This window comes from Maniola jurtina, chromosome 20 (assembly GCF_905333055.1).
Source record: "Maniola jurtina chromosome 20, ilManJurt1.1, whole genome shotgun sequence".
Classification (NCBI taxonomy): domain Eukaryota; kingdom Metazoa; phylum Arthropoda; class Insecta; order Lepidoptera; family Nymphalidae; genus Maniola; species Maniola jurtina.
The window spans coordinates 9,142,517-9,168,713 of record NC_060048.1 but is presented as its reverse complement, the minus strand read 5'-3'; the positions used below and the strand labels follow the sequence as shown (position 1 = coordinate 9,168,713).

At 35.3% G+C, this 26,197-nt stretch overlaps 4 protein-coding genes and 1 long non-coding RNA gene across 5 annotated transcripts; 3 read left to right on the top strand and 2 right to left on the bottom strand.

Moving 5' to 3' along the window:
• The first annotated feature begins 964 nt into the window (after positions 1-964).
• On the top strand, positions 965-14,216 carry LOC123875415. Its single transcript, XR_006798135.1, has 5 exons — positions 965-975; positions 2,281-2,284; positions 2,897-2,904; positions 3,551-3,553; positions 14,142-14,216. It is a non-coding gene; the product is annotated as an uncharacterized LOC123875415 (long non-coding RNA).
• LOC123875410 lies at positions 4,419-4,944 on the top strand. The gene has a single exon (XM_045921221.1). The coding sequence runs from the start codon at positions 4,510-4,512 to the stop codon at positions 4,882-4,884; it is 375 nt and encodes a 124-aa protein (XP_045777177.1). The 5' UTR covers positions 4,419-4,509; the 3' UTR covers positions 4,885-4,944.
• Positions 5,480-21,088, bottom strand: LOC123875389 (inhibitor of Bruton tyrosine kinase). Its single transcript, XM_045921193.1, has 15 exons — positions 20,879-21,088; positions 19,637-20,312; positions 18,819-18,996; positions 17,602-17,819; positions 15,227-15,427; positions 14,559-14,795; positions 13,632-13,768; positions 13,181-13,315; positions 12,552-12,846; positions 12,027-12,149; positions 11,321-11,609; positions 10,267-10,450; positions 7,479-7,680; positions 6,072-7,295; positions 5,480-5,706 (listed from the first exon to the last, which is right to left on the bottom strand). Exons 2-15 carry the CDS (start codon positions 19,796-19,798, stop codon positions 5,575-5,577), a joined length of 3,717 nt encoding a protein of 1,238 aa, XP_045777149.1. The 5' UTR covers positions 19,799-20,312; positions 20,879-21,088; the 3' UTR covers positions 5,480-5,574.
• Positions 15,929-17,060, bottom strand: LOC123875402 (tetraspanin-9-like). Its single transcript, XM_045921211.1, has one exon. It carries the CDS (start codon positions 16,967-16,969, stop codon positions 15,950-15,952), a length of 1,020 nt encoding a protein of 339 aa, XP_045777167.1. The 5' UTR covers positions 16,970-17,060; the 3' UTR covers positions 15,929-15,949.
• A 327-nt stretch (positions 21,089-21,415) lies between the features above and the next one.
• Positions 21,416-23,700, top strand: LOC123875407 (NADH dehydrogenase [ubiquinone] iron-sulfur protein 4, mitochondrial). Its single transcript, XM_045921218.1, has 3 exons — positions 21,416-21,579; positions 22,218-22,374; positions 23,200-23,700. The coding sequence occupies exons 1-3, from the start codon at positions 21,527-21,529 to the stop codon at positions 23,554-23,556; spliced, it is 567 nt and encodes a 188-aa protein (XP_045777174.1). The 5' UTR covers positions 21,416-21,526; the 3' UTR covers positions 23,557-23,700.
• Positions 23,701-26,197: the final 2,497 nt, after the last annotated feature.

Genomic DNA, 26,197 nt, shown 5'->3' with positions numbered 1-26,197 from the left:
AAGAGCATAAGTAGGTATGTACACATTCAATACGCTAACTTAACTGTTTACGTTAAGGTTCAAAGTCAAAGCGCTGGAGAAATGTTTTTATATGATACTGAACAAAGTCAAGACAGAGATTAAAATATTTTATAGCTTTTTTGTTATATTCAGATTCGGGCCATTGATTCAAATTTTAAATTTGTAGTAATTATTTTCTCTAATTCAGAAGCTGAGCTCTTTTTCTGGATGCCTATCATTAGGCATCCAGAAAAAGAGGTCATTACCTTTTCGCTAAAAGACAATTTTACGTTGACTGACATGAAAGCAAAGTGCCTAGTAAGCCAATAGACAATTCAGCTAGATGACATCAAAGCAGATTACCCAGTCAGCAGAGAGTCAACTTAGCTGTACGCCATAAAAACAGAATGCACAAGTAGCAAAACGTCTGGAATTGTGAATAGTCTGTATGATTAGAACACCTCATTAGCCAGACGTCAAATTACATAGTTGGATGACATAAACGCTGAATGAGATAGTATCTAAAACGTCTGGAAAAGTAAATAGTCTAAATGGTCTGTTGCTTGCTCCTTTTTTAATTTTTAACCAACTTCCAAAAAGAAGGTGGTTCTCAATTCAGCCTGTTTTTTTACCCCATTGCGGCAAAGCCTAAAGGAAGAGTTATGATTTTAGCAGTCTGTATATGTATGTGTGTGTGTTTGTATCCAGATTCTGTGTGTTCCACCGTAGCGCCGAAACTACTGGGCTGATTTTGATGAATGAGGTGTAAATCCGGGTAACATAGGCTACATTTTATACGAAAAAAATTGACCTAACGGATGTAATATGAAAAAAAGTGGGGGTGAAAAGGTACTACCACTAACTAACAATTGTGCCAGGACTGGTCCTGATGGGATTTTGAAGTTTGAAAAGGTGCAGTTGGTTCTCTATATAACGTAGACCCGCACTAAGACAGGATTTTGAGAAATTTGATCTGTAAATTGACCAAATTATCATACAACAATACTACTTCTCACGAACCTATAAAAGCTACGAACAAACGATTTCAGTAGTTACATTTTATTACTGTTCTTACCTTTCGATTCAAAACAAGAAAAATTGATACACTGATTTGGCATTCCAAAACGAAGCAACTCTCGTCCTAATAACAATTTAATGTATACTTTAAGAATAACTGCATAAGGTAAGTTTTACAACGAATATTTTAACATCGATATTTTAATGTTAGTATACGTGAGTGAGAACACAAAAGCCACAAAGATCCTTTGTATTGACAAAGGCAAACACAATAGGATCTTTCATTTCTTGTAAATTGAACTAGTTTTATGAGAAAAAGTATTAAGTACGTATGAAATTTTGTTTTGCACATTTTCAACTTTTAAGCTGTGACAATAAGGTCTAAGTTGAAGGAATATTTAATAGTATGATTATTTTTTGATCTATAAAACATTTATGACACTGCAATTTTTAGTCAAACTTATTATTGACTACTTAGTGACGTATATACATAAAAAAACCAGCCAAGTGCGAGTCAGACTCGCGCACCAAGTTTCCGTATCCGTACTCAGGTATTTTTCCGACATTTTGCAAGATAAATCAAAAACTATTATGCTTAAAAATAAATTAAAATCAGTTTTAGAATGTTCAGGTAAAACCCTTTTATATGATACCCCACTTGGTATAGTTATCTTACTTTGAAAATTGAAACACATTGTTTTTTAATGAACCCATAAATTCATGGTTTTTGCCAAATTTCATGATTCTAGGTCAACGGGAAGTACCCTATAGGTTTTCCTGACAGACACAACACACACGGACAAAACAGACTGACAGGCGGACAGATAGACAGACATACAGTTAGATAGACAGACAAACAGACAGCAAATTGATCCTATAAGCGTTCCGCTTTTCTTTTTGAGGTACGGAACCCTAATAAATGATATCATTGCATAGCAAGTGAAGAAACTAAAAATTATAACACCTTGGATAAACATCTCGGACTTGAAAGTGGATGTCATTTTCATAATAATCATGATCATCATCATCATCATTAGAGCCCGTGGATGTCCACTGTTGGACATGGGCCTTCCCTAAAGAGCGCCAGCCGCTTTATATCATCAGTCCATCGTGCTGGAGGACGTCCTACACTACGCTTGCTTATACGCGGTCTCCTCTCATCCTATTTTCATAATAATTAGTACTTTCCCCTAAAAACCTTTAAATTGATATCAATAAAGTTTTTTTTCCATCTTATCTTCTAATACTTATGCATTTTACAAGTTTGGTTTTTGATCTTTGAGCTACCGGGATAGAGCACTCAGATTAATTAATTTTTATTTTCAAATTATAAGTCCTGGTCTATAATGACCTAATATTAGCTTCACTACACTGCAATGTACTGTTTACTGCATTCTTTTTAAAATAATTACTTTTTTAATGTAATAAATGCACAATATAAACTTATCTTAAAATCTAGAAAAATCCTAAATAAAAATACTTTATAACATAGTACTGAATTTACTACTCTATGGCATTCTGTACAATTACAGTATGACAAAATGCTTATGAAACCCGAAACAGGTCCTGCCGCGCTGAGGCGACGGGTATGACTGACAAGATAACGTAATTACGGCCCATAACACTCAACAATAGGGTCGAAAATTCTTTGTACTCGCTCTGTACGCGATTTGAAGAGAATAAGCGAGGAAGCGTGAAATCAAATAATTTAGAATATAATTTGAAATATAGCACTTACTGTGAAATGATCGGACCGAATTATTTATTTGATTGTTTTACACCTATGGTGAAAGTTACGTCTTTAAGAGCTTTGTCATTAAAGAGAAAAACCCAAAAGTCTAAGGTTTTAGACCAAACTTCTGATTTTTTTTCTATCGAGGAAAGTTTGTCCAATCATGTTTTAATCGGACCAAATCCAAGGGGATATAATGAAAAATATTATATATTAATTTCAAATTTTTCGATCCATGCGTTCCTAACTTAATTCCATTTTAGTAAACTTTAGTATCGACGAAAACGGAGACCGCCGCGTTAATAGATAGGGTTAGTGTAACAATTTAAAAGTACCTCAAGTATAATATAGTATATAATAAAATAGAGTAGAATAAAGAATAGGTACTACGCTACTTACTCATAAATAAAAACAATAAGTATAGGTAAGGTAGGTAATATGTAGGTACCTACTTAGATAGGTATCCATACCTAATACCTAAATAAATGGCATATAAATTTACGATAGCAATTCTCAAGCAATACCCACATCTCAAGATTAAATCTTTATAGGTACCTACGTAGTTATTACTTACCTACTAATAAAATTTATTGACTGTAAATAACAAACCTATGCCGTAACATAGTGCAAAAAGAAGGCCTTTTGCCTTTTATTTTTGCCGACTTTTACAATGAAGTAGTTTAAAATTAATAGGTACCTAATAATATCTAATAGTCCTTACCTATTAATTGCCTACCTAGTGTTATCTATTTTTATTTAGGTTATCTATTTTTATTAAGGTTATAATACGACACTAAATAGCCAGTTGTTTTTGAAACTGAAACTTTTTGGGAGGTCGTGACTCGTGGGTTCTGTATTTCTTAAAGGATAAACGGAACCCTTATGGTTATTAATTATTATTGTTATCCGTCTGTCTGACTATCCATCCGTGTGTCAGTGATCCTTTTCTTAGAAACGGCTTGAGGTAACTAAGTATCAAGCGGAAAGTTATGCTGAATAAATAATTACTAAGGTTAATGACTTCTAATATCTGTAAAAAAATCTCTAGCTTAGTACCTCAATTAAAAGTTTTTACTAAGTTTTATCTTTCAAAAGATATTTTCATACAAAAACTTCTGCTTGACTTTATATCTACCCGTTGACAGCACACAGAATTAAAATCGGTTATGTGCGAGCGGACTCAAACACGAAGGATTCCGTACCATTGTACAAGAAAGAACACCTTTATAGAAATACAAATTCTGTAAAAATTCAACTCTCTGCCTATTACTTACGGTTCACGAAATACCGCCCGCTGACAGACAGACGGACGGACAGATTAAGTAGGTAAGTACTTACAAGGTTTAGTACGTATAGGTGAGTTAAATTAGCTAAAGTATCGACTAATTTGTGAGTAACTCATGTTAAACTCGTTATTTTGATTAATTTCTTAAAAAAATTTTTTTTATGTAATCCTGTGAAGATGATACTGACATTGTCGGAATTAAAATGCCATAAGCCTACTTTGTCGTAGTAATGTTCAAATTGCGAAAAACCAAATTAAATTTGAATTTCGTGGTTAGACCCGTTTTTACCGTTTCTAAAGTTACCCGTAATTAGTTATAAGTCAAACTCTATGGTCGAAACAAGAAAAGAACATCGGTATTTGTCAATGTCAATTACTGTCAAATGTCAATTCCGAAATTCCATAAAAATAACCTCCAAATCAAATTATTATTAAATAAAAGCTTTAAAAAACTGAAATAAATAACGAGTGAAAAATGCGGATAAATCCCATTCTTTTCACGGCGCCTTCCAACAAAAGTGCCAGAAGACCTCAAAGGGAACCCGTCCCTTTTCAAATGCTCCTACCACTTCGGCTGAAGAAGACCGTATCTGGCAAAGGGGATAAGCTCAAAGAAGCTGCTTGTATGCAGGAAATGGCAGTCATGTTCGCATGCTTTAAGAAATCCGAGTTCGATCAACAACAGTGCTTGAAAGAAGTATCGGCATTTCAAAGTTGTTATAAAGACTACAACGAAAGAGCAAAGGTACAGAGAGAACAAGGCAAGAAAGGTATACTTGTACCTGGTGAAAAGAGCCTCACTCATAGACAATTGAATCAACTTTTAAAATCTTTTCCTCCTAAAGTGTAATCTATTTTATCATGTAACTTTTAAGTACTTAGTGTAAATAAATTATTAATATAGAATGTTGTTCTCTTCTGTTTTATTTGTAAATCTATTGAATAGTAATGTCTTTATCAACGAAAAAAACTGCAAACCACGCACAGTCAATGTGCAGTTGCACTGAGTGCCTGTAGTTGAAGAGTACAGTTGGTAGACACACATGTAATGTTACAAACTTACAACCATTACATTATGGAAATTAGGAATTCAGCACAATCTATGTAGAGAAAAAAAAAGGTATTTTACAATGACATAGCTAAGCCAATACAGGCTTTAGTTTTTTTTGCATACCTTAAATAACAGTCATTTAAGGTGCACATGCACTCATGAGAGGGCTACTTGCTAACTCAGTTGACATTTGTTTAATCCATTGAAGGTTAGCTATGAAACATTATTTTTATATTGCTCAGTGAAGAAGCAATTTAGAATCAACCAATTCATTCAGTAATGATCACTGAGTTAGCAAATCACCCCACTTGTGCTGGCATGTTTATAAAATTATCTATAGTATAGACTCATTTCAGTATTTAGGAATTTATGCAAAATAAATAAAATCACACAAGACAGTCACATAATATAACATATATTATTATTTAAAATATAATTTTCATCACAATATTTATATCAATATGTAAAATAAAAATAGCACACAAGTTATCACTTAGGGGCAGTGTGAATCCATTGTGGTGAAGAAACATGCAACTCTATGCGCCTCACTGTTATAAATTCGTCATCTATCTCATGTATATTATAAAATCTCTCCAATTCCTCTATGGCTTTATCTTCAAGCTGAAACAATAAAATATACTTGTCAGGTGCTAATCCACCCAAAGTTAGGCAAAATTGAAGGATGAATAAAAGGATGAATGAGATTGGATAGGCCAGTAGCACAGTATAGAGACAACATAGTGAAATTACAACCCTTAACATAGGGCTCTAACTAACTTCGGCGGGGAGGGGCAACGCACGCACAACAGACGGAAACGTTTAAGTGCGGAAACCAGCCCAGACAGAAGAAGAAGGGTTCTAACTACATAGGCCAGTTTAGCTCCTTCGTCCCACATTAACTGCTTTCCATTGCAATATGTAGTATCATATCTCTACTCTACGCCAGTAGCTTAATTAATTGCAATGTAAAGAAAAAATTAACTAACCTGCGTCAAAGTTAGAGATTTAGTCATAATTCTGGAAGAGTCACCCTTTTGTTTCTTCTGATCTGCTAAAATCTTATTGAATTCCATAGCATTTGGTTTACTAGGGCTACTATGGGCGATGGGTGATGCACAAATTTTCCAAGGATTCTTAGGTTTATCTGGAGGACTCCCCACAGTCAGTTTATTGAAGAAATTGTCAAGGGTTTGAGGAGGAGTTTGTTCGTTTTCCAAAGCTAATTTCTTTCTTTGTTTTTGAGAAAGTTTTGGCCCAACATGGTTGATGACCAGATTGCCCTGACCCCAGGCCATATCAGAAAGGGGTGTGGAATCTTTAGGAGAAACAGACATTCGCGATGTAGTTGGCGTGGAAGGTTCTTGGATGGCACTGAAAGAGTTTTTAGTGAGTTTTGTGAATGAATTCACAGGAGTTTCATTCATAATTTCCTTAGCAGATGATATAGCTTTGAGGCGCGCTTGAACAACTTTTTGTTGCTTCTGCTGAGATGTTGGCACTTCTGTCCACTTTTCTGTCTGTCTGTTCTTTTTTTCTTCATCCTTAGAAATGGAGCTAAGTGACAATGTTACATCTCCTGATGTCTCATTGGAAAGGTCCAAAGATGTCACTGAGCTGACAGATTCATATCTCATTCGTGCTTTCTCACTTTCAGTATATTCAATCTTTTTCTGTTTCTTGCTCTTTTTAACTTCAATAATGCTGTCTTCCTTTTTGAAATCTTCATCAACAAATTCCAAATCTACGGGGACTATTTTAGCACATTCATCAATGGTTTCGTCGCTTGGACAATTGTAGAACGGAGTTATAATTCTGGAGGACATAATAGGGTTGAATTTGCAGTAGTATTTGGAAATGTCTTCCAATAAAGTCTCTTCAAGTAAATCTAAGGATCTATTTTCGAGGATGCTGCCTATGTTAAGAGATATGAATTCCATGCAGCATTGTTTTAGTTGGTCAGCATTGTATGTGTGCGCAAATTGACATAGTTCTGTGCAGTTTTTCAGGGTTATAAGATTAGCGAGGGCGATTTCACACATTTCTCGAAGACGGCCGATGAATAACTGGTCGGAAACAATAAGCATGCTGCAAATGAAGTCAATGCTGTCAGAGTTTTCGATTTCTGGACACGCGTCGGTGTAGAGAAAGTTGATAATTGGTAGGAGAGTTCCATGGTTGATCGGTAGAGTAACCGTTGACAGAAGTTTACTCTGAAAAAGAAAATATTATTGAGACTATGTAATATTTTCACTGTGTAACGTCAAACATAACTGTTGCCCATTCAATATATCTGTAGAGATGGCGACTTTACACGTGGTGCGTTCATTTTGCTCAATTAATTTTAAAAAATCGTGTAAAAACGTATTTACCTAGGTAATAATTTATTTCCTCACCTCAGTCCAAGAATGCATGAACATTCCCTGAAAGTACTCGAGCCGGGCAGCTAGCACGCATTTATGGGCTGATATCAGTATTCCATCCTTGGAGCAAACATTGGTGTCCACTAACTCCGGGAAACTGTCCCGATCCCATGTCAACGGTCCACTCTTAGTAAATGTTGCGCTGTCCTTCAGGTATACTGTGCCATCTCTGTAACTGGAAAAAAATACTTATTTAAATCAAATTTATATTTTGTTTTGTGATATTATAAAAAAAACAGTCAAGTATCGAACTAGCACATAAAGAGTTCTGCACAAATAAGAAATAACAGTTTTCAAATTTTTACAAACTTAATTACAGATTCATGGTCTTTGGATTTTTCCTTTTACTTGTGCTGTTAATATCTGCTAAATTTCATGTTCCTAGGTCAACGGGTACTACCATATAGGTTATGGACAGACATATAACAAAGTGATCCTATAGTTTCCTTTTCTTCTCTGGAGCTATATGGGACCTAAAAAGTAAAAAATATGAGATTACTTAATTCAAGATCATATTATCGTATCCTAAGTTTGTAAGTAGTTACTCTTTGTGTGAACTTCTTGTTGGTTTGGCAGCTATGCAGGGCACTTCAGACCCTGTATCACTTTGACCATTGCCAATCGATTGTAAACATCACCGTTTTCCAGTTTTCTTCCAATACTAATTGCAGCCAGGGACAGCAGCTTCTTGGCTGAGGTGTTTTTCGTCTCCTCTGGGTGTAGAATGTGAAGTTTGTAAACTTTTAACTCAACGGTTATAGGAGCGCAGTGAAAACCGAAAGGTCGGCGGTTCCCACCCGTTGCACTACTGTCGTACCTACTGCTAGCACAAGCTATACGCTTAGTTAGATGAGATAAGGGTATGTTAATCATGATTGACATAGCTATTAAAAAAACACTATATCAGGGGGCACGGCAGTGCCCCCGCCAAGACGAGCCAAACGGCGGCCGGGGCGCTACGTACCTTTTTCTCGAAGTGTTTCGCCGTATTTTCGACCCGTCATAACTTCGGTCTGGAAGACGCTAGAAAGCTGAAATTTTCAGTATAAGGTGTCCTTAGCAAATTTACCAAATATATCAAGTATCAAATATCTAGCTTTTATGGTTACAGATTTATTGATACCTAAAATACGCCGATTTCGTCCCTCACTGATGATCATCAAAACCTCTACTCAAAACCTCTAAGGTACTTCCCGAAGTCCTAGAAGACTGAAATTTGGTATGTAGACTAGAAATTGACTACAAACTACAGGAAAATTAAGAAATTGGAAATGCCCCCCCTCTACTCCTCTTATGGGTGAAGCAAATCAGTAAATTCTGTCGCTAGAATGCTGATATTTTCAGGATAAGATGTTCTGGGCAGATTTATTAAACGCATTGAGTATCAATTGTCTAGCCTTTATAGTTTCAGATTTATTGACAGTCAAAACTTCTAGTCTGTAATTCTAGGGTACTTCCCGAAGTCCTAGAAGACTGAAATTTGGTGTGTACACTAGAAATTGCATACAAACTACAGGAAAATTAAGAAATTCGAAATTTTCCCCCTCCACTCCCACGTATGGGGGAAGCAAATTATTTGTAAAGTCTATCGCTAGAATGCTGATATTTTCAGAATAATATGTCCTTGACAGACTTATCAAACGTACCAAGTATCAATTGTCTACCTGTTATGGTTTCAGATTTATTGCCATTCAAAACCCCTCTAGTCAAAAGTTCTAAAGTACTTCCCTAAGTCCTAGAAGACTGAAATTTGGTATGTAGGCTAGGGATTTCATTCAAACAACAGGAAAATAAACTTTTCCCAGTCTGTACATTTAAAAAATGTGTTTCCTGAACAGTCCTAAAAGACTGAAATCTGATATATGTATCTGCTTTAAAATTGAGTTGCAAGATTCCACCCAAAAAAACATAGTTACATACATTGCAAGTGGAATAAAAGCTTTTAAAAAAAGAGGTAACAATAGAGAGTGGGCCATGAAAATGATGTAGGTACCTACAAAAAATAGATCCAAAAAAAAAATCTAGGGCACCTGCCAAAAAGAAATGAAATCCCACCAAAAACATTTCATGTAAAATGTTGCCAAGACTCACAAGTTCATAATGCTTTCACTGTTAAAAAGTTATGAGATCTCTAGTAGAGCCAAGCCCCTAGCTGAGCTTAGAATTGTGCTGGCCATGGGACCTATCCCAAGTCCAAAGTATATAGCTCTTAAATGCTCTTGAGTATATCTCATTTATAACAATAAAGAACAAATAACTCTACTTACAAGCTCTGATTTTACAAACCCTAAATCTTGGTTAAAAAAGTACGGCTTGGCCGTTTAATGTTCGTGAAACTATTACATGACATAACATATTATATTAAGGTCATAAGGAATAGTTTGTTCGACAATTACTAATTTTTATTATACTTCATGATTGTCGCACAAGCTATTCCGGGCTTAAATGTCATATCAGATAAAAGTACCACGAACATTAAACGGCCAAGCCGTCCTTTTTTAACCAAGATTTAGGGTTTGTAAAATCAGAGCTTGTAAGTAGAGTTATTTGTTCTTTATTGTTATAAATGAGATATACTCAAGAGCATTTAAGAGCTATATACTTTGGACTTGGGATAGGTCCCATGGCCAGCACAATTCTAAGCTCAGCTAGGGGCTTGGCTCTACTAGAGATCTCATAACTTTTTAACAGTGAAAGCATTATGAACTTGTGAGTCTTGGCAACATTTTACATGAAATGTTTTTGGTGGGATGATACTTACTAGAATTTATCGAGCAACTTATGCAGTCCCATAACTTGCAGCCTCTTAGCGGAGGCTTGCACCAGTTTGACGGGGTCGCAGTACATGTGCACGCGCGGCGGAGTCTCGGTGTTGCGTTTTCTATTGCCTTTCTTCTTCTCTGGGTGTTTGTACACTTCAAACGCTGATATTTCGGCTGGATTATCTACAACAGAATACAGTTGTCACCACCCCTCCCGCTTCCTCTTCTACACTGTAGACGAGGATTTTAAAAGAAACTGTTACATGGCCACAAATATCATTATGTTCTGGATTCCCTCAGTAATTACTAAAAATCAGAAGTTTTTCAGCAAAATAAAAATAAAAATCCGGGATAAAAAGTCATATGTCACTCTCCTGGTCTCGAGTTATATAACCACGCAAAAAATCTCGTCAATGAATGAATGAATGAAAAATAAACAAACACACTTTCGCATAATTTGTAATTATCTATACTAATAAATAAAATTGGAGTGTCTGTCTGTAATTTCGAAATAACTACCTCATATTAAGCTCATATGGTTATTTGAACGATACCATAACTGAATCACACGTTTTTAAAATTTTTGTCTGTCTGTCTGTCTGTCTGTCTGTCTGTCTGTCTGTCTGTCTGTCTGTCTGTTTGAAAAGGCTAATCTTTGGAACGGCTTAACCGATTTTGACGGGACTTTCACAGGCAAGTAGAGGATTGACCAGGGCGTAAAATAGGCTACTTTTTTAACCGACTTTTAAAAAGGGAGTTGTGTTTTTCTACTTATGTACACCGAAATCTCCGAGATTTCTGAACCGATTTGCGTCATTTCTTTTTTAATCGATAGAGGAACTTTGCGACATTGTTTCATAAAAAATTTGGAGTCCAACTCCTCAATCCTGATGCTGCAGGGGATCTGACCAATCCACGCGGGCGAAGCTGCGGGCATCAGCTAGTCCTAAATAAATTTTTGAAGTTGTTTGAATATAAATTGATTGATTGATTGAAAAAAAAAATCCTCTAATTTATACCTATTCTTAGTTCACCATTTAAGGTTACACTTACCAATAAAATCAATTTCATTTTCAACACCCTCCTTGGCATCTTCCTTTTCTCTCTTATCGTTAACCAGATCTTCCCTCCTTATCTTTAGCCCACAGGGTCCCAACTCAGCAACATCACAACTACCAGTGTACATGTATCGTATGATACGTTCAAAAACTTCTGGGTGTACGTTGTCTAAGGTTATCGTGGGTTTGTGCTGATTTGTGCGCGATTCCCGGTACAACTTGTATAGATAGTCGCTGCTTGATGCTATTATGAATATGTGGGCTGGGAATTGTTTTGCGCCAACCTTTGGTAGATAAAACAAATACGCTTAGAATAAAAAAAACTATACACTGAATTTCCCTCTTTTTGAAGTCGGTTAAATGAGTGTCTTAAAATATTGCTTCAATCAATATGTACTTGGAACTCTAGGGGGCTGTCTAAATAAACATTACAATATCCTTATTTGTAAAAGTTTTCCTTTTGTTAGTAAAAGATTTCAAAACGAATTAGGTTTTAATTTGCATGATGATAATAGTTTTTGGGGCAAAATTCTTCTAATTTTTCGAAAGTTTGTGATCAAAGTTTAAGTTAGCATATTTTGTAATAAATACAATTTGATTTAAACTTAGGAAGAGTATTTTTGGAAGAAAATCAAAGAAGTAGGTACAATAGACACTAATATTATATTCTACAAAAAACAAAGCAAATTGTGGGCACTTACCTTGAATATAACATCGTGAAGTATATCATCTTCGGCTGCAGTTTCTAGCAGAGATTCCATATGTTTAGAGAGACATGATGGCGACAGGTCTGGCAAAGAAGTAAGGCCACAAGTTGGTTTCATCTGAAAGAAAAAAAAAAGTGAGCTTTTTCTTTGACCAGGGCGCGTTTCGAACCCTGGTAGCTTTAGTTTTAAGTTTACGTAATTAATTAACATCTTAAATAACTTACAAATTCCACAATTAACAAATCAAAAAGGGTACAATAGTACCCATTTTGAATTGAAGGGGTTGAATTTAATTATCGCGTTTTGCATTTTAATTTTAATCCGTCTGTATGCTAGCTTTTCACAGCCCATCTGTTTAACTCTTTTTGACGTTTGGTATCTACAGTAATAGCTTGCATCCCAGGGCAGGATAGACTACTTTTTGTGCAGGAAAACAGGATTCTTAAAACACCTAAATGCAGGTGCCAACATGGAAATTAGGATTGGAGAACTTTTTTCGCATTAATGAAATGGTAATACCTGCAGACAAGCGAAATTAAGTCCTTCGCTATCAACAGCGATGATAACCGCCCGGTGAACGTTCGGAATCTTCGTGATTCTGACAGATGTACAGTCGTCCTTCTCTAAAAACTTCACCAGTGCAGATTTGTTGTCTTTCTCCCGCTCCTTTTTGATTGGTTGAGCGGGCGGGGGCGTGGCTTTGCGGGATATGCTGCCAATGAACGCTTCGCCGTATTTGGTAGTGAAGTACAGTGCATCATGTGTAAGGGCCACATGTGTTATAATGGTTTGGTGGCTGAGGCCGAATACGCATCTAGAAATAAAACATGGCTGCAACGAAACTTGGATTTATTGTATTTCTTTACTATATTATATTTTGTATATTCGATAATGTAGCTAATTCGGTTGTCTCTAAACTGAACTACATAATATACTTATGTATTGACAAGTCTAAATCTAGCGCCATCTTTTCCCGCAAGGAGCATTATGAAAGGGATAGCAGTATACTTAAACCTATATAGTAATAGAGTTTACATGTAGTTCGATCAATTCAATCCAATTAGCTTTCTTGTCTTTTCTAACAGAAATTGAACCTGGAAACCTAAGAAGTGACCAGTATATTTTAGATCAAACATTTTCATACTAACCTGGTTAACTTGTTGGTGGTATCTTGCCAAAGCATCAGTTGGCCAACATTGGTCAAAAGTAGAACAGTGACTCTTGAGTAGGCACCTTGCTCGCTCACTTTAGCTTCCACACACACTTGACGGAGGTTTATCTGTCTGTTGAAAACTTAATATTATAACTTGTGTAAATAAATAAAAAACAGTCAAGCGCGAGTCGGACTCGCACGCGAAGGGTTCTATACCAGGGTAAGGGTTCAATAGTTATAATGAATTTCTACTTGGGAAGATATACGACGAAATTGATTATTAAATTTTATTTTATATTTTTTTTTAAGAAAAATTATTAATAAATCATATTTGTTAATAGCAGTTAAAACCCATTTAGCGATTTGCCAAAATATCTATTTATTTCTCTGAAAACGATTATGCCTAAGATACGGCTAAGACACATTAAATTTTCTCTATTACTAACTTGATAGCGATCTTCTTGCAAATGTGTTTATGAAGCAGATACACGTCTCCGCGGCTGGTTGTGATGACCGTGGCAGCGTCAGAAGCGTCCACCAGCTGCAGGCTGGCCTCTTCCTTGTTGTTCAGCGAAATTGCAACCTAGAGGTTGAATAGAGATGATAAAACAAAACTTCAATGAAAGAAATACTATGGTATAACGCGTGTCAATTATTATTATCAAAGTGTAAATCATTCCATCTTACTCACACACTACCCATGTGTATATTGTGTAAGTGAGATCGACGGATTACTGCTGCTCTTTTCGACTAATTTCTATATTGTCACCGGTTAACAAGCGAATCGAAACGAAGAGGCGCTAATCATTCCATCTCACTCACACATTCACTCAAGAGACACTTTAAGTAGACATTATAGTGTAACTTTTCAAGTAAATTGCGTAGCACGTGGTATGAGCGCCATTCTAAAATTTTCACTTGTATCATGTTTTGATATATTGGCGGATATTCAATAGGTACAAAAACTGTCAATATGCCTAATTTATTCCTCGATTAAAAGTCACTCGACTTTGGTGAAATCGTTACTAGGTAGCTAAGTAAAAATTGTTTGTATGTCCAGGATTAAAAAGATTTACTGACGCAAGAATGATATGGCACTTGGCAATATCATACTTACCCTTTTAGGAAACGAAACTTATCATCCTGTGACCAACTAGCCCTAGTTATAAGACCCAAAGTTTATGAAATTTTCAGGTAACCCTTTTAGGAGTAGAAACTAATTGTATCTTCCTTGTAAAATTTCCAATTAGCCCAAGTTATAAGACCCAAGGTTTATAAAATTTTCAGATAACCGTGTGGGTAATCTCGGTACATATGCCGAAGGAATAGGATTTCTTTAGCAGATGTTTCATAGACACACGTTTGGTACTTACCCTTTTAGGAGCAGGAACAACTTTATCCTCCTGCGAGTGACCCAATTGTCCCAAGTTAAGACCCCAAGTGTAAATAGCATGCGCATTCCATACAACCGCGTGGGACCTTCCAGTACATATGCCCAGAGGATGGGATATCTTTATAAGAGGCTTGACTGATGCAAGTTTGATTGTTGTTGGGTTCTTAACAGTTGATGGACTTGGGTTTTCAGTGTTGTTGAGCGAGTATTGAATTACCTGTGGATAAGCAATAAGTTCTTAGGATTTTTCCTTCATTCTACTAATAATCGTAATGCTCGGGATCCACTTAAACGAAGATGTGTTCAACAGACTAATCAGAATATTATTATCTATCAAATAATCTTATTGGTCTGCTAGATACATCTTTGCTGCTTTGGTGGACACCCGGCCTAAAGACAGGTCAAGAGGCAGGGTACAATTAATTTGATAGGTATATCATCAAGCTTATTTTATACTAGATGATGTCCGTGATTTCGTGCGCGTAGATTTAGGGTTTTAACAATCGCGTGGGATTCTTGTAGAAGAGCGAATATTCAGAGATATTTTCGTGAAAGTCAGTTTATCTTGCCTACCGGAAACCAGACGGAATTTTTATTAGAATTTCATTAAATTTAAATATTAAGAAGGAAAATCATATCAAAACTCACCGCTCCACTCTGCAGCAAAAAAATGGTGGAAGTCAAAGTAATAGCGACTTGTAAGCAAGGCTCGGGCAGTTTCAAGGGTGCGGGACGCAGCGCGGTGGAGTGCGGGCCGCCCGCACGAGCGGGTTGCCCCGCGCACCACACCTCACCCCCTTCGTTGGTAGTTCCGCTAACCCAGACACTGTGGAATTTGCCGAGACAGACCTGTCAAATCAAGAAAAACTTCTTTAACAATTTGTTTTTCTTAGGCCCTTCTTGCTGGTTTACTAGCCTTGGAGTTTTCATCCATACAACAAATATGAAAAAGAAACATCTTATTCGATACTCAACAGCGTTTAGGACGTTCTTGAGTACATACAATATTCATACATATGAGTATAAATAAATAATAATTGAGATTCATTGCAATATTCGGCCGTAAGTGCTTGTAAAGACAAGTGGTACTTGTATTTGGGAAAACCGTAGGTACCTACTATGGTGGAAAGGATTTAGCACTCTGGCTATCTAGACGCTGAAAATGGTCACGAAATCTCTTCCAAATTAGAAGCGGCCATACCATGTTAGGTTATCAAAAATCAAAAAACTAAGATATAATGCTGATTCTTCTGGCTATCTACTAAAATAATATAATTTTTTGAACATAATAAAATTCATCAAACAAATCAAATAACTTTATTTTAATGGATTGTTAAATAAAAAACAGCATCCAATTAGAAAAGAGATATTTTATTTTATTTGTCTGATGCTGTGCGGATAGGTTTTGGATCCAGCATGATGCACACTTGGTGTGAACTGGAAAGTTTGGAAAGGATTTATAGCTGATACAACTTTGACGACTTTTCTTGGCGGCTCTTCCACAAACATCATGTTGTCTAACGAAGAATTTGAGGGTACTTCCTTATTCGTATACTCTTGACATTTCGGTAACAGATCAGACAAGTTACGAGTTATCGCTTTAATCAACGGTTCCCCTTTGATAATGCAATATGCAAAGAGCATTATAATGGTGTATAACAAACCAATTAAAATAATGTAGAACATAATCATTCCTTTATTCTCTTTAATAGAAATTCTGAGAGCATTAAAACAACTGTTTGTATTCGCTTGAGCTTGAGGTTCGTGAGTTTTTGTACAATTCTTTGATAGAGGCACCAAACTGGTCTTGTTTAACTTACAGCATTGTACAGGGTATAGTTTATCCAAATTTGCTTTATGCCAATTTGTATTTACGAAATCCTGGGAGCCAACTGCACCACAGCATTCGTAATTCACCATTATATAATCCCATACATGAGTTATGAGATCATTCTCTTTCCCATAATTACTTTTTATGGTAGCTCGCATGTATTTTAAAGTGTTCTCGTTATTTGTGTAAATATTGTAGATTCCTGACATAAAGAATAGCCAGAATGCTGTGGAAGATAAGACTGTGACGAAAAATATGTATGATTTGATAGCGCATTTTACTTTGCACCCAGCACCTAAGATCCCACAACATGACGTCAATATTGTTAGTGCGGCTAAGGGTATGAGGATTGTAGTCATCGGAGTAAACCATAGCTTCAAGTTTACGAAGTTCGCCACAGCCGATACGAGAGAACTCTTCGTCACTGTGTAGTTAACTTCTCGGAAGAAGTCCGTGTTGACAGCGCACCAAACGCAAATAACGCATCCAACTACGCCGAATATAAGGAACAACATATTTGTGAAGCCTAAACAAGTACGCGGTAAACTAACTGTGTGCATTTTAACTTGATTACGAGTATTTTTATAACTAAGAAATTAACATAATAATTTGCTCATAAATTGAAAGATGTCATTTGACAAATTAACATTTTTTTCCAAATACTATTTGACAAATGTTTGACAATGATTGTAAAAAACCTGGGCAAAAATATGTAAACTTTTTTAAGATTTAACACAACAAAAGCGAATAAATGCATGGTTCGATACTTGGATGAATCCAAGGTACGATATTTATCAAATTGAAAGGTAGGTAGGCTATTGAATATGATGGCGTTAAAAATGCAATCAGTTAAAACTTAACTCTTGTTTAACACTTAGTGTTAGTGAAGGTAAACTAAGTGAGCAAGTCTGGATGGAACATTCCAAGGCTAGGGTTAGCCTTTGAAGAAGAGTTGAAGAGCTTACTCACACATAAGTACACGCCACAAGGCTTATAACTACAGTTTGCGCATGTAGTTCTACTTACCTGTTTAACACTAGCGTTAGTGCGGTTGAAGCAAGTGAGCAAGTCTGGAACATGCCGCGACTGGCGCGAGCTCGTGTCCTACGTGTAGTTGGGAGTTACTTACCCCACACATATACGTCACAAGGCTCATATCTAAGCATTTTGTACATGGAGGAATATAACATACCTGTTTAACATTAACATTAGTGCGGCTGAAGCAAGTGAGCAAGTCTGGAACATTCCGCGGCTGGTGTGAACCCGTGCCCAAGGTGTAGTTGGAGTTGCTCCCCCACACATACACGTCACAAGGCTCATGACTAGACAGCTTACACATGTAGTGCTTGTCAAGCATTGCATGTTCCAGGGCTTTGTAGTCATCCTTATCCACAATGTCGGTGTTTACACCTACAAAAAGAAAACATTGCTAACTTTTTCATCATCATCATCATCATCATCAGCTTGTGGAGTGTGGACGTCCATTGTTGGACATAGGCCTTCCCTAAAAAGCGCCACCACACCCGGTCCTCAGCTTTCCTCATCCAGCCACTTCCCGCCAGCCGCTTTATATCGTCGGTCCATCGTGCTGGAGGGCGTCCCACACTACGCTTGCCTGAACGCGGTCTCCACTCAAAGACTTTCCGGCTCCAACAGCCATCGCCTCTACGACAGGTATGGCCTGCCCACTGCCACTTCAGCTTGCTAATAGTTTGGGCTATGTCAGTGACCTTGGTTCTCCTGCTAACTTTTTGTTTATATTGAAATACTCTCAATGGAGGGCAGCACTGATATTTAACTAACTATAACTAACTACTAACCTAAAAGTCAAAATCATATTTTAGTTTTAGTCACAATACAGATTTGGTACAGTCAAATTGTCATCCCAAAAAAACCTTTCCTATCATTATGTAATTAATGGAAGCAGCAAGGTCAATAATGAGTATTAGGATGTAAAAGAGCAAAGAAATCCTTATTTGGCCCCTATAATACGGGCTGTCCTAGTTTAGGGGCCAGGACTCCATGAAATGCGTATATCTAAATTTGTGAAATAAATTTTCATTTCATTTCATTTCATTTCATTTCATTTCATTTCATTTGTCCCCGTGGACTACACAAATCTTATTTTACAACTTAAGGGACTAAATTTTCAAAATTTCTTTCTTAGTGAATGTCTACGTCATGATAGCTATCGGCATGCCCAGCCAAATCCATCCAGCAGTTTGAGCTGTATGTTGATGGGTCAGTAAGGGCCTTTGCACAACACGTTTTTTAAACGCGCCGTTGACGCGCGTTTTAGAAACGTGCGTCGATGGCGCGCTTTTATTCTATAGAGCAGTTTGTTGTAGTTTGTATTGATACACACGCGCGTTAGTCAGTCACCTTTTCTTTTCATATATTTAGATTTACCTAGTTTCATCAGAGTGACAGCCGAATGGATCTGTCCATAAAATATGCTTCGATGCAACGGAGTATACCCCGACTCACGATCACGCGCGTTGATGAAGGCATCGGATGAATGACGTACCAGCCATTCCATTAGAACGTTTCTTCCCCTTGACGCTGTCATGTGCAAAGCAGTACGACCCTTTAAATGGAATTAGACATATTTATATCATAATATACATGAATTAGACTCACAAAATGTACAAACTTTACATTTACAAAATTTCAAAACCAGTAATCTAATCTAAATAAGCTTGTCCCACTAGGTACTATCGACTGAACAAAGTAGTTTTTCAGTAGGATAAAAAAAAATTTGTTGCTTTAAAAACCTCTAACAAGCTATTACAGTACAGAATAATCAAATTTGAAAATTTAGAACTCCATTATTAACTACTAGCTGATGCCAGTGACTTCATCTGCGTGGATTTTCATTTTTCAAAATCCTGCCGGAACTCTTTGATTTTCCGGGATAAAAAGTAGCCTTAATCCAGGGTATATATCTCCATTCCTTTCATCCAAATCCGTTCAGCCGTTTTTGCGTGATTGAGTAATAAACATCCACAATTTCACATTTATAATATTAGTAGGAATAGGACTAAGAACATTTCGTTTTTGACAATATTCTTAGTATGGTAAAAAAATTGTAGGATAGAGCATATTTTGACATTGCCAGATTTATATCTTGTAGTATACATAAATCTATCACTTTAGACCTGTTAATTCTGAGCAAAGACAAAGTATGCTCCATAGATTTACCTCAAATCCTTACGCCTTAGACTTACCTCAAAATCAAATGCCTTTGCAAAATTAGCGCAGGTAGACTTAATAAAGCTTGCAAGAGACTCATCGCTGACAGACCTTTTAGTGATTGCACTAGTCAATGATTGCCCATGGAATCGTGATTTGCAACGTTTTGTGCAATCAACTTCTACCAACTTACTCATTTTAGTTTTTTAATTTAGTCTATGGGAGACCTTGTAATTCAGATGAGTAAAACCTTTTTGGGGTCCAAGAGAATGTCAGGCTAATTTATGAATTCCAATTTTTTTTTATGGATTTGATGACAGGAAGCAAAGGTTTGGTTCTTTTAAGAGTGAACTTTTTTGTTTATTTTCCTCTAGTTTTAACCAGCAATTGCTTGCTTGTTATTATTTAAATAACAAAACTTCTCAGGTTATTCTTCGTTCCCGTATTTTCCAGTTCTTTAAAATTCTATAAATATATTTTATCAAGCAAAGGCTTGCTGTTATAATGCCAATGAGTGCCCCTCTTAAATATTTTTTCTTAGATTAAGTACAAATATATTTTGCTATACAGGTACAGAATAGATATGAAATAGGTGGTTATTGATTTTATGAGCAAATTAATATTAATTATTGTACTTGAGGTTGGCTAATGCCAGACCCCATTAAGGGTCCCAATATTTTTTTAACACAGCATAATTGTAGTTGTGGCAATCTGCAAAGAATGATAAAATCATAAAAACAATATTAAAACAAAATATTTTTTATTGTAGAACATCACTAATGAATTGGTATATCACAATGTGACCCATATTACTTATGGCATAATATTATTGTCAATTGAATATTAGAAAAGAGCAATCGCTGAGTTTCTTGCTGGTTTTTCTCAGTATGAAAGGCATTCTGAACCATTAAGTAGTAGATTTGAAGATTCCAAAGCCCATAGCTGTTCTTTAAACAAAACTACCAACAAACTAAAAAATCTTGGTCCTATAAGTACAGCATTTTTGATCTTCATGTCGGAGGTATTCGTTACCAACGGGTTCAGAAGATAACTCACGAAGTATTTAAAGAAATACAAGTAGTATTATGAAAGCTGTGAACACTGAAAAATACCCATTGCAAATTATTTTGTCACAATATTGTGAAAGAAATTGTTTATGTTATTTCTATATAGGTAACACATTTTGATGTATAACGTATTATATCATATTACAACGTCCTTGACATTGCGTTATTTTAAATTTAGATACATAAAAATGTAAATATATTTTTACAAACCTTTACATGAAAACAGCTGCACAATATTTAACTGACTCGGAGACCACTTTATACATCATATTTTACGTACAATATATCAGAAATTTGCACATAAATTGTCCTGAATTGGAATTATGAGCACATATACAGTTCAAAATTAAATTTTCATAAAATTGCTAAATCTAGATTTAAGAGATTTAATCACCTTGACAAAAATGTCAAGCTCTGTCAAAATAACAGCTAGAATTCTATCTAATCTATTCTATCGAATCGAATCGATGTTTCTAAACGAAAATTGGAAAAAGGGTTCAAAATTAGGAGCTCAACTGGAAAATTGGAGTAAAAGGTACCTAGTTAATTCAGATTAAATCTGAGTGGTTTTCAGTAAACATATTTTTATTATTCTACTATTTGAACTGTTTTTCCCCATTAAATTCTTGAATACATAACTATTTTAGCTATATCAAAAGTCTGTGATATAGGGGATATAGGTAACTATTCGTTCAAAAATCTTTTGACATTTTTTTAACGTAAACGGTCAAAATGAGATAGAATGTCACTGTCAGTGTCAGTTACTGTGAAGTGTCAATTCAATTCAAGTTGTTGGGTTGTTGGGTAATCGCATGAAAAATTGATTGAAAATCAAAAATTCAAGCAAGAGGCACAGCTATGTTACAAGCAATTGGCGTTACAGCTCGACTGTCTAGGACAGGCCTGTCGAGGTAAGCGCAGCTGGAACATTCCGGCTGATACTAGTTATCCTTTTGACTGGGAATCAGTTTAATCTACTCTTAATGAATTGCTATGTTTATGCATGAGTGGGGTAGTCGCAGAAGTTTCCACTAACTATTGGCAGAGCCTACATGTATCTGTGCCCTGGAGTTTAAGTTTGAACTTACATGTGTCTATTGGCAGAGCATAAGTACTCTTCACTTCTTAGGAAGTAGGAAGCCTTTAGCCAATCATACTAGCAGCTGAAAGAACAGCTGTTATGGACTAGCTGGGGACACAAAGTGCATGGTTGCAGTTTCATTACATTGAGTAGTTTTTTTTTCATTCCATTGGCCTGTATGCGTCCACTGCTGGACATAGACCTTTCTAAGAGCACAACACCAAACACAATCCATTATAGTTTACACATTTTAATTGTAAATAGACCTAATACAGGGCTTCATAGTTATTTTTGGGAGAAATAGCAGTCAAATCAATAACAGCAATATAACAATACATATTTCATTAAAGATTTGTATATGAATTTTATATAGACAGTTTGTGCCTGTGACTATACCCGCATGACATAATTAATAATTGTAGTCTAAAATAATATTATAACACTCAAGGATAATATTATTGTTTTTAGATCACTTCCTGCTTTCTCAACATCTTCAAGATTGTCAGCTCAAGATCCTGCAAGCCGTAAAGAGGCTCCAATGATTGACAATGAAACTGTTCTAGCTACACCTGAAGAAGTTAAGGAAAAAATGAGCCAAGTTGTAGCTATAACTGTTCCTACTAAGGTTAGTGTTAAACATTTTTTTTTATGTAAGCTAAGTATTTTTAATTTTTTTTTGAAAATGATATCTTTTGAAACAATCTTGAATATTTTATAATAAAACCTATGATATAAAGTCACACTAATATTATAAAGGCGAAAGTTTGTATGTGTGTCTGTTATGAAAGTTTGTATGTCTGTTACTCCTTCACGCAAAAACTACTGGACGGATTTGGCTGAAATTTGGAATGGAGATAGATAATATCCTGGATTAGCACATACTTTTAATCCCGGAAAATCAAAGAGTTCCCACAGGATTTCAAAAAACCTAAGCCTACGCGGGCGAAGTCGCGGGCATCGGCTAGTTGATCATAAATCAGATGATTGTATAGCACAATGATGTCTGCAACTTTGACTGTATGGATACAGTGTTTTAAAAATAAGAGTACTCTGTTCTGTTAATTCAGGGTGTAATCTCCCAAATTACCTTCCAAATTTCAGCCTAATCGATTCAGTCATTGAGATGTGAAGGAGTAACAAACATCCAAACTTTCCCATTAATCATATTATTAGGTATAATATATGTATATTATATATTTTGATTATTCTCACATGATAATAATCAAAATATATTTATTTAGAGTAAGTCTATGTTATAAGTTCTTTTGAAACATTGACTTGTTGTTATTCTACCTCTGATTCATAGATTGAAGATCTAGTTTAGATTGCTTGAGTCTAATGACATTTGCTTGGTGTGAAAAGTTGTATCTATCAAATACATTTTTTATTAAATTTAAAAGTAGCACCCAAAGATATTTCGTTTATCAGAATCTTATTAAATTTTTTTCAGGTTGACCTGTCACCAATAACTGGAGTGCCCGAAGAACATGTGAAGTATCGCAGAGTTCGCATCTACCAACCACCAAAAAACTCAATGCAAAGTGGCACCAACAATATTCACCATTGGGAAATGGAATTTGACACACGTCAACGTTGGGAAAACCCACTAATGGGTTGGACTTCTACTGGTGACCCATTGTCTAACTTGAAAGTACAGTTTACATCCCCTGAAGAAGCCATAGAGCATTGCGAAAAGAACGGTTGGATCTGGTTCTTAGATGTTCCGAAAATTGAAAAGGATTTGAAACCAAAGAGTTACGGAGTGAACTTTGCGTGGAACCGTCGTACCAGAGTGTCCACCAAATGAATCGGTATGATGTTAGCCTTTTTTCATGTAGAAATTATTAATGTGAATTTATCTAAATAATTTTTTAAGATCCAATAGCTTAAATTGATTGTTGTTAATATTTATGTATATTATTTTTGATGACAGTAAACAGCATTAAAAATATGCTCTTTCATTTTAATTTACATAACTGATAAAAGTACCAACTATTTTTAAAGGTTCCTCCAAATTATGTCGGAACTCTGATTTTCTGGGTTAAAAAGTAGCCTATGTCCAGGTCTTAAATTTTATCTATTGCCTTTATCACTCGCACTCTGTATGCCTTCACACCATAGACATAAAGGCGTTAATAGTTTCGCTAACGCATACAAATGCTTAATATGTAAGCGTTTGAATTGTGCAATAGTCTGAAGTATAATCCAAAGTAACCATCTATCTTGCTTAGCTATTATGAATATAATGATTATGACTCGATCGATGATCGCGTGACACATTACGCGAATTTCTACCAGAGAATGCGCGAGCACGCGCGGGACTGCGCGCGGATGCGCGAGTATCCGTACGGATGCACAATTGATTTTAGATATTATATCAATGAGGACAATGTCGATAATACTTTGACCGTGAAAAATACGCCGGCCCTTAGTCTAAAATAAAAAGTATTAATCTGCAAGACGTTGGTAAGTACTACACTTGAGTTATATACATAGTAGGTAGGGTCACAAATAAAAATGCATATATTCAATATTTTTTTAATCATAGTTTTCAACATGGTTAATTTATATTTTTGTACCTCGGAAGAAAATCATATTTCGCAGGTCTCACTTAAAACTTTTTATTTACATATAATACAAATGTATGATACACAAGTCGAACACTGCTCAACATCAGTTTTATAGACAAAACTTGGATTGCAGATAAATAAAACTATATTTAATAATAATCAATTACTAGCTTTTCGCGATTTCGTCCGTGTGCGTGTAATTTATAGCCTATAAGCACTCAGGGATAATGTAGTTATCCATCAGTGATAGAATTTTCAGAGTCGGATCATTAGTTCCAGAAATTACCAGCTACATACAAATTCACAAATTAACTAATATACCTCTTTAAATAATATCATTATATCTGGATATTATTATTTTGCGAAAAAATAATACTTTCCATTATTTATATTGATCATGTTTTATTACGTAGTAGATAAATTACTAATCTAATTGTCATAGGAATTAGTGCGGCCATCTTATACATGTAACTTGAGCAGTTGATCACTGAACAATATAATACATGGACTGTTCGAGTAGTCATCAACTAATATATCAACTATACCCTTATTTTGCGAGAAAACATAATTATATTCCAATATTAAAGTTTTTTACTAATCTAGGCGTCATGGAATTAGAACGGTCCCATGGGCAGCTTGAGCAGTTAATTTTTGAACAATTGTTGTTGAATAATTACAATATCGAGACCTTCCCCTTCTAATCTTTAGGCTTTTAAAAATCTTTAGGCGCTGTTGAACAGGCGTTAAACTCGACTACCTATGTCTAAAGTTTTTGTGTTAAGACCGTAAAAGTTTATGCAGTTTGATATTAGAATACAGAGTATATGTGCGTGTTTTTTTAACAATCCAGTTTAGAGTTTATTGCCTATGCTTTCTGCAGTCCATGTTTTGTCTATCGTTTTATAATAATGTATTCGTCTAGCTACCTATTTTAAATGTACATCGTACATCGTCATGAGTTTTAAAAGTAATTTCTAACTCTTTTTACTACGTAAAATTATGAAAAATTATTGCATTTCTCTCTTTATCTACTTATTTACATAGTAATAATAATAAAACGGTATTCGTGAAACATGTCTATTCTATTTTAGTTAGATATATAACGTCGTTTTTATTAAAATTTTAAAGTTCTGGTTAAAAATCGGGGTTTAATGCTATATTTAAAGGGTTTTTAAGCAGTAGTGTAAATCTTGTAAAAGCGCGGTGGTACAAATATTAGTTAGTCATTAAAGTGTAAGGGTCGAAAATCTAAAAATCACTTCGAAATAGATTTCGAAAATTCTAATTTTTTTTTATAAATCGAACTCTTTAAGAAAGACAAAGCTTCTACACAAAACGCCAATTTCAATATTTTTTATTTGCTTTGGCGGTACATTTACAGAAGTTTAAATTATAATCGTTAATCTTTATATTTATCAATTTACTATTACGACCATTAACCGCGTGGATCAAAATAGGTGTCATTTTAGTATTGAGTATGGATTTTAAATAATTATATTTAATTTAACTTTCGTTGAAAATAACGGAAAAGAAAATTTTTACATACGCAATTACTGTAAGAATAACAAATATCAAACGTTCAAATAAAAATAATTTAAGAAAGCTATGTTATTATTACAAGTTAAAAAATATATGCTACTATGATGACTTGGTCCTTGCTACAATTAAATTACCTATTTGAAAATAATGATCATGGTAGATGACGTTAAATAGGTAAGTAGATACGTTTCTTTCTTTCTTTACGTAATAAGTATTGACAAATGTTATCGCATCGTCCAGTCATTCCTTTGTCGAGCCCTAAACACAGATTCGTGTTTATTTTACAGGGTAGAAAAAAATATGGTTCCTGGAGCGTAATCACCTTAGATCCATAGGTTG

Coding starts and splice junctions, on each gene's coding strand:
- LOC123875410 (XM_045921221.1), top strand. CDS start 4,510: ATGCGGATAAATCCCATTCTTTTCACGGCGCCTTCCAACAAAAGTGCC.
- LOC123875402 (XM_045921211.1), bottom strand. CDS start 16,969: ATGCACACAGTTAGTTTACCGCGTACTTGTTTAGGCTTCACAAATATG.
- LOC123875389 (XM_045921193.1), bottom strand. CDS start 19,798: ATGAGTAAGTTGGTAGAAGTTGATTGCACAAAACGTTGCAAATCACGA. Junction 14,796..15,226: donor TTTTGCTGCAGAGTGGAGCG/GTGAGTTTTGAT, acceptor GCTTATCCACAG/GTAATTCAATACTCGCTCAA. Junction 12,847..13,180: donor ACCACCAACAAGTTAACCAG/GTTAGTATGAAA, acceptor TTTTATTTCTAG/ATGCGTATTCGGCCTCAGCC.
- LOC123875407 (XM_045921218.1), top strand. CDS start 21,527: ATGTTACAAGCAATTGGCGTTACAGCTCGACTGTCTAGGACAGGCCTG. Junction 21,580..22,217: donor TCTAGGACAGGCCTGTCGAG/GTAAGCGCAGCT, acceptor TATTGTTTTTAG/ATCACTTCCTGCTTTCTCAA. Junction 22,375..23,199: donor CTATAACTGTTCCTACTAAG/GTTAGTGTTAAA, acceptor AATTTTTTTCAG/GTTGACCTGTCACCAATAAC.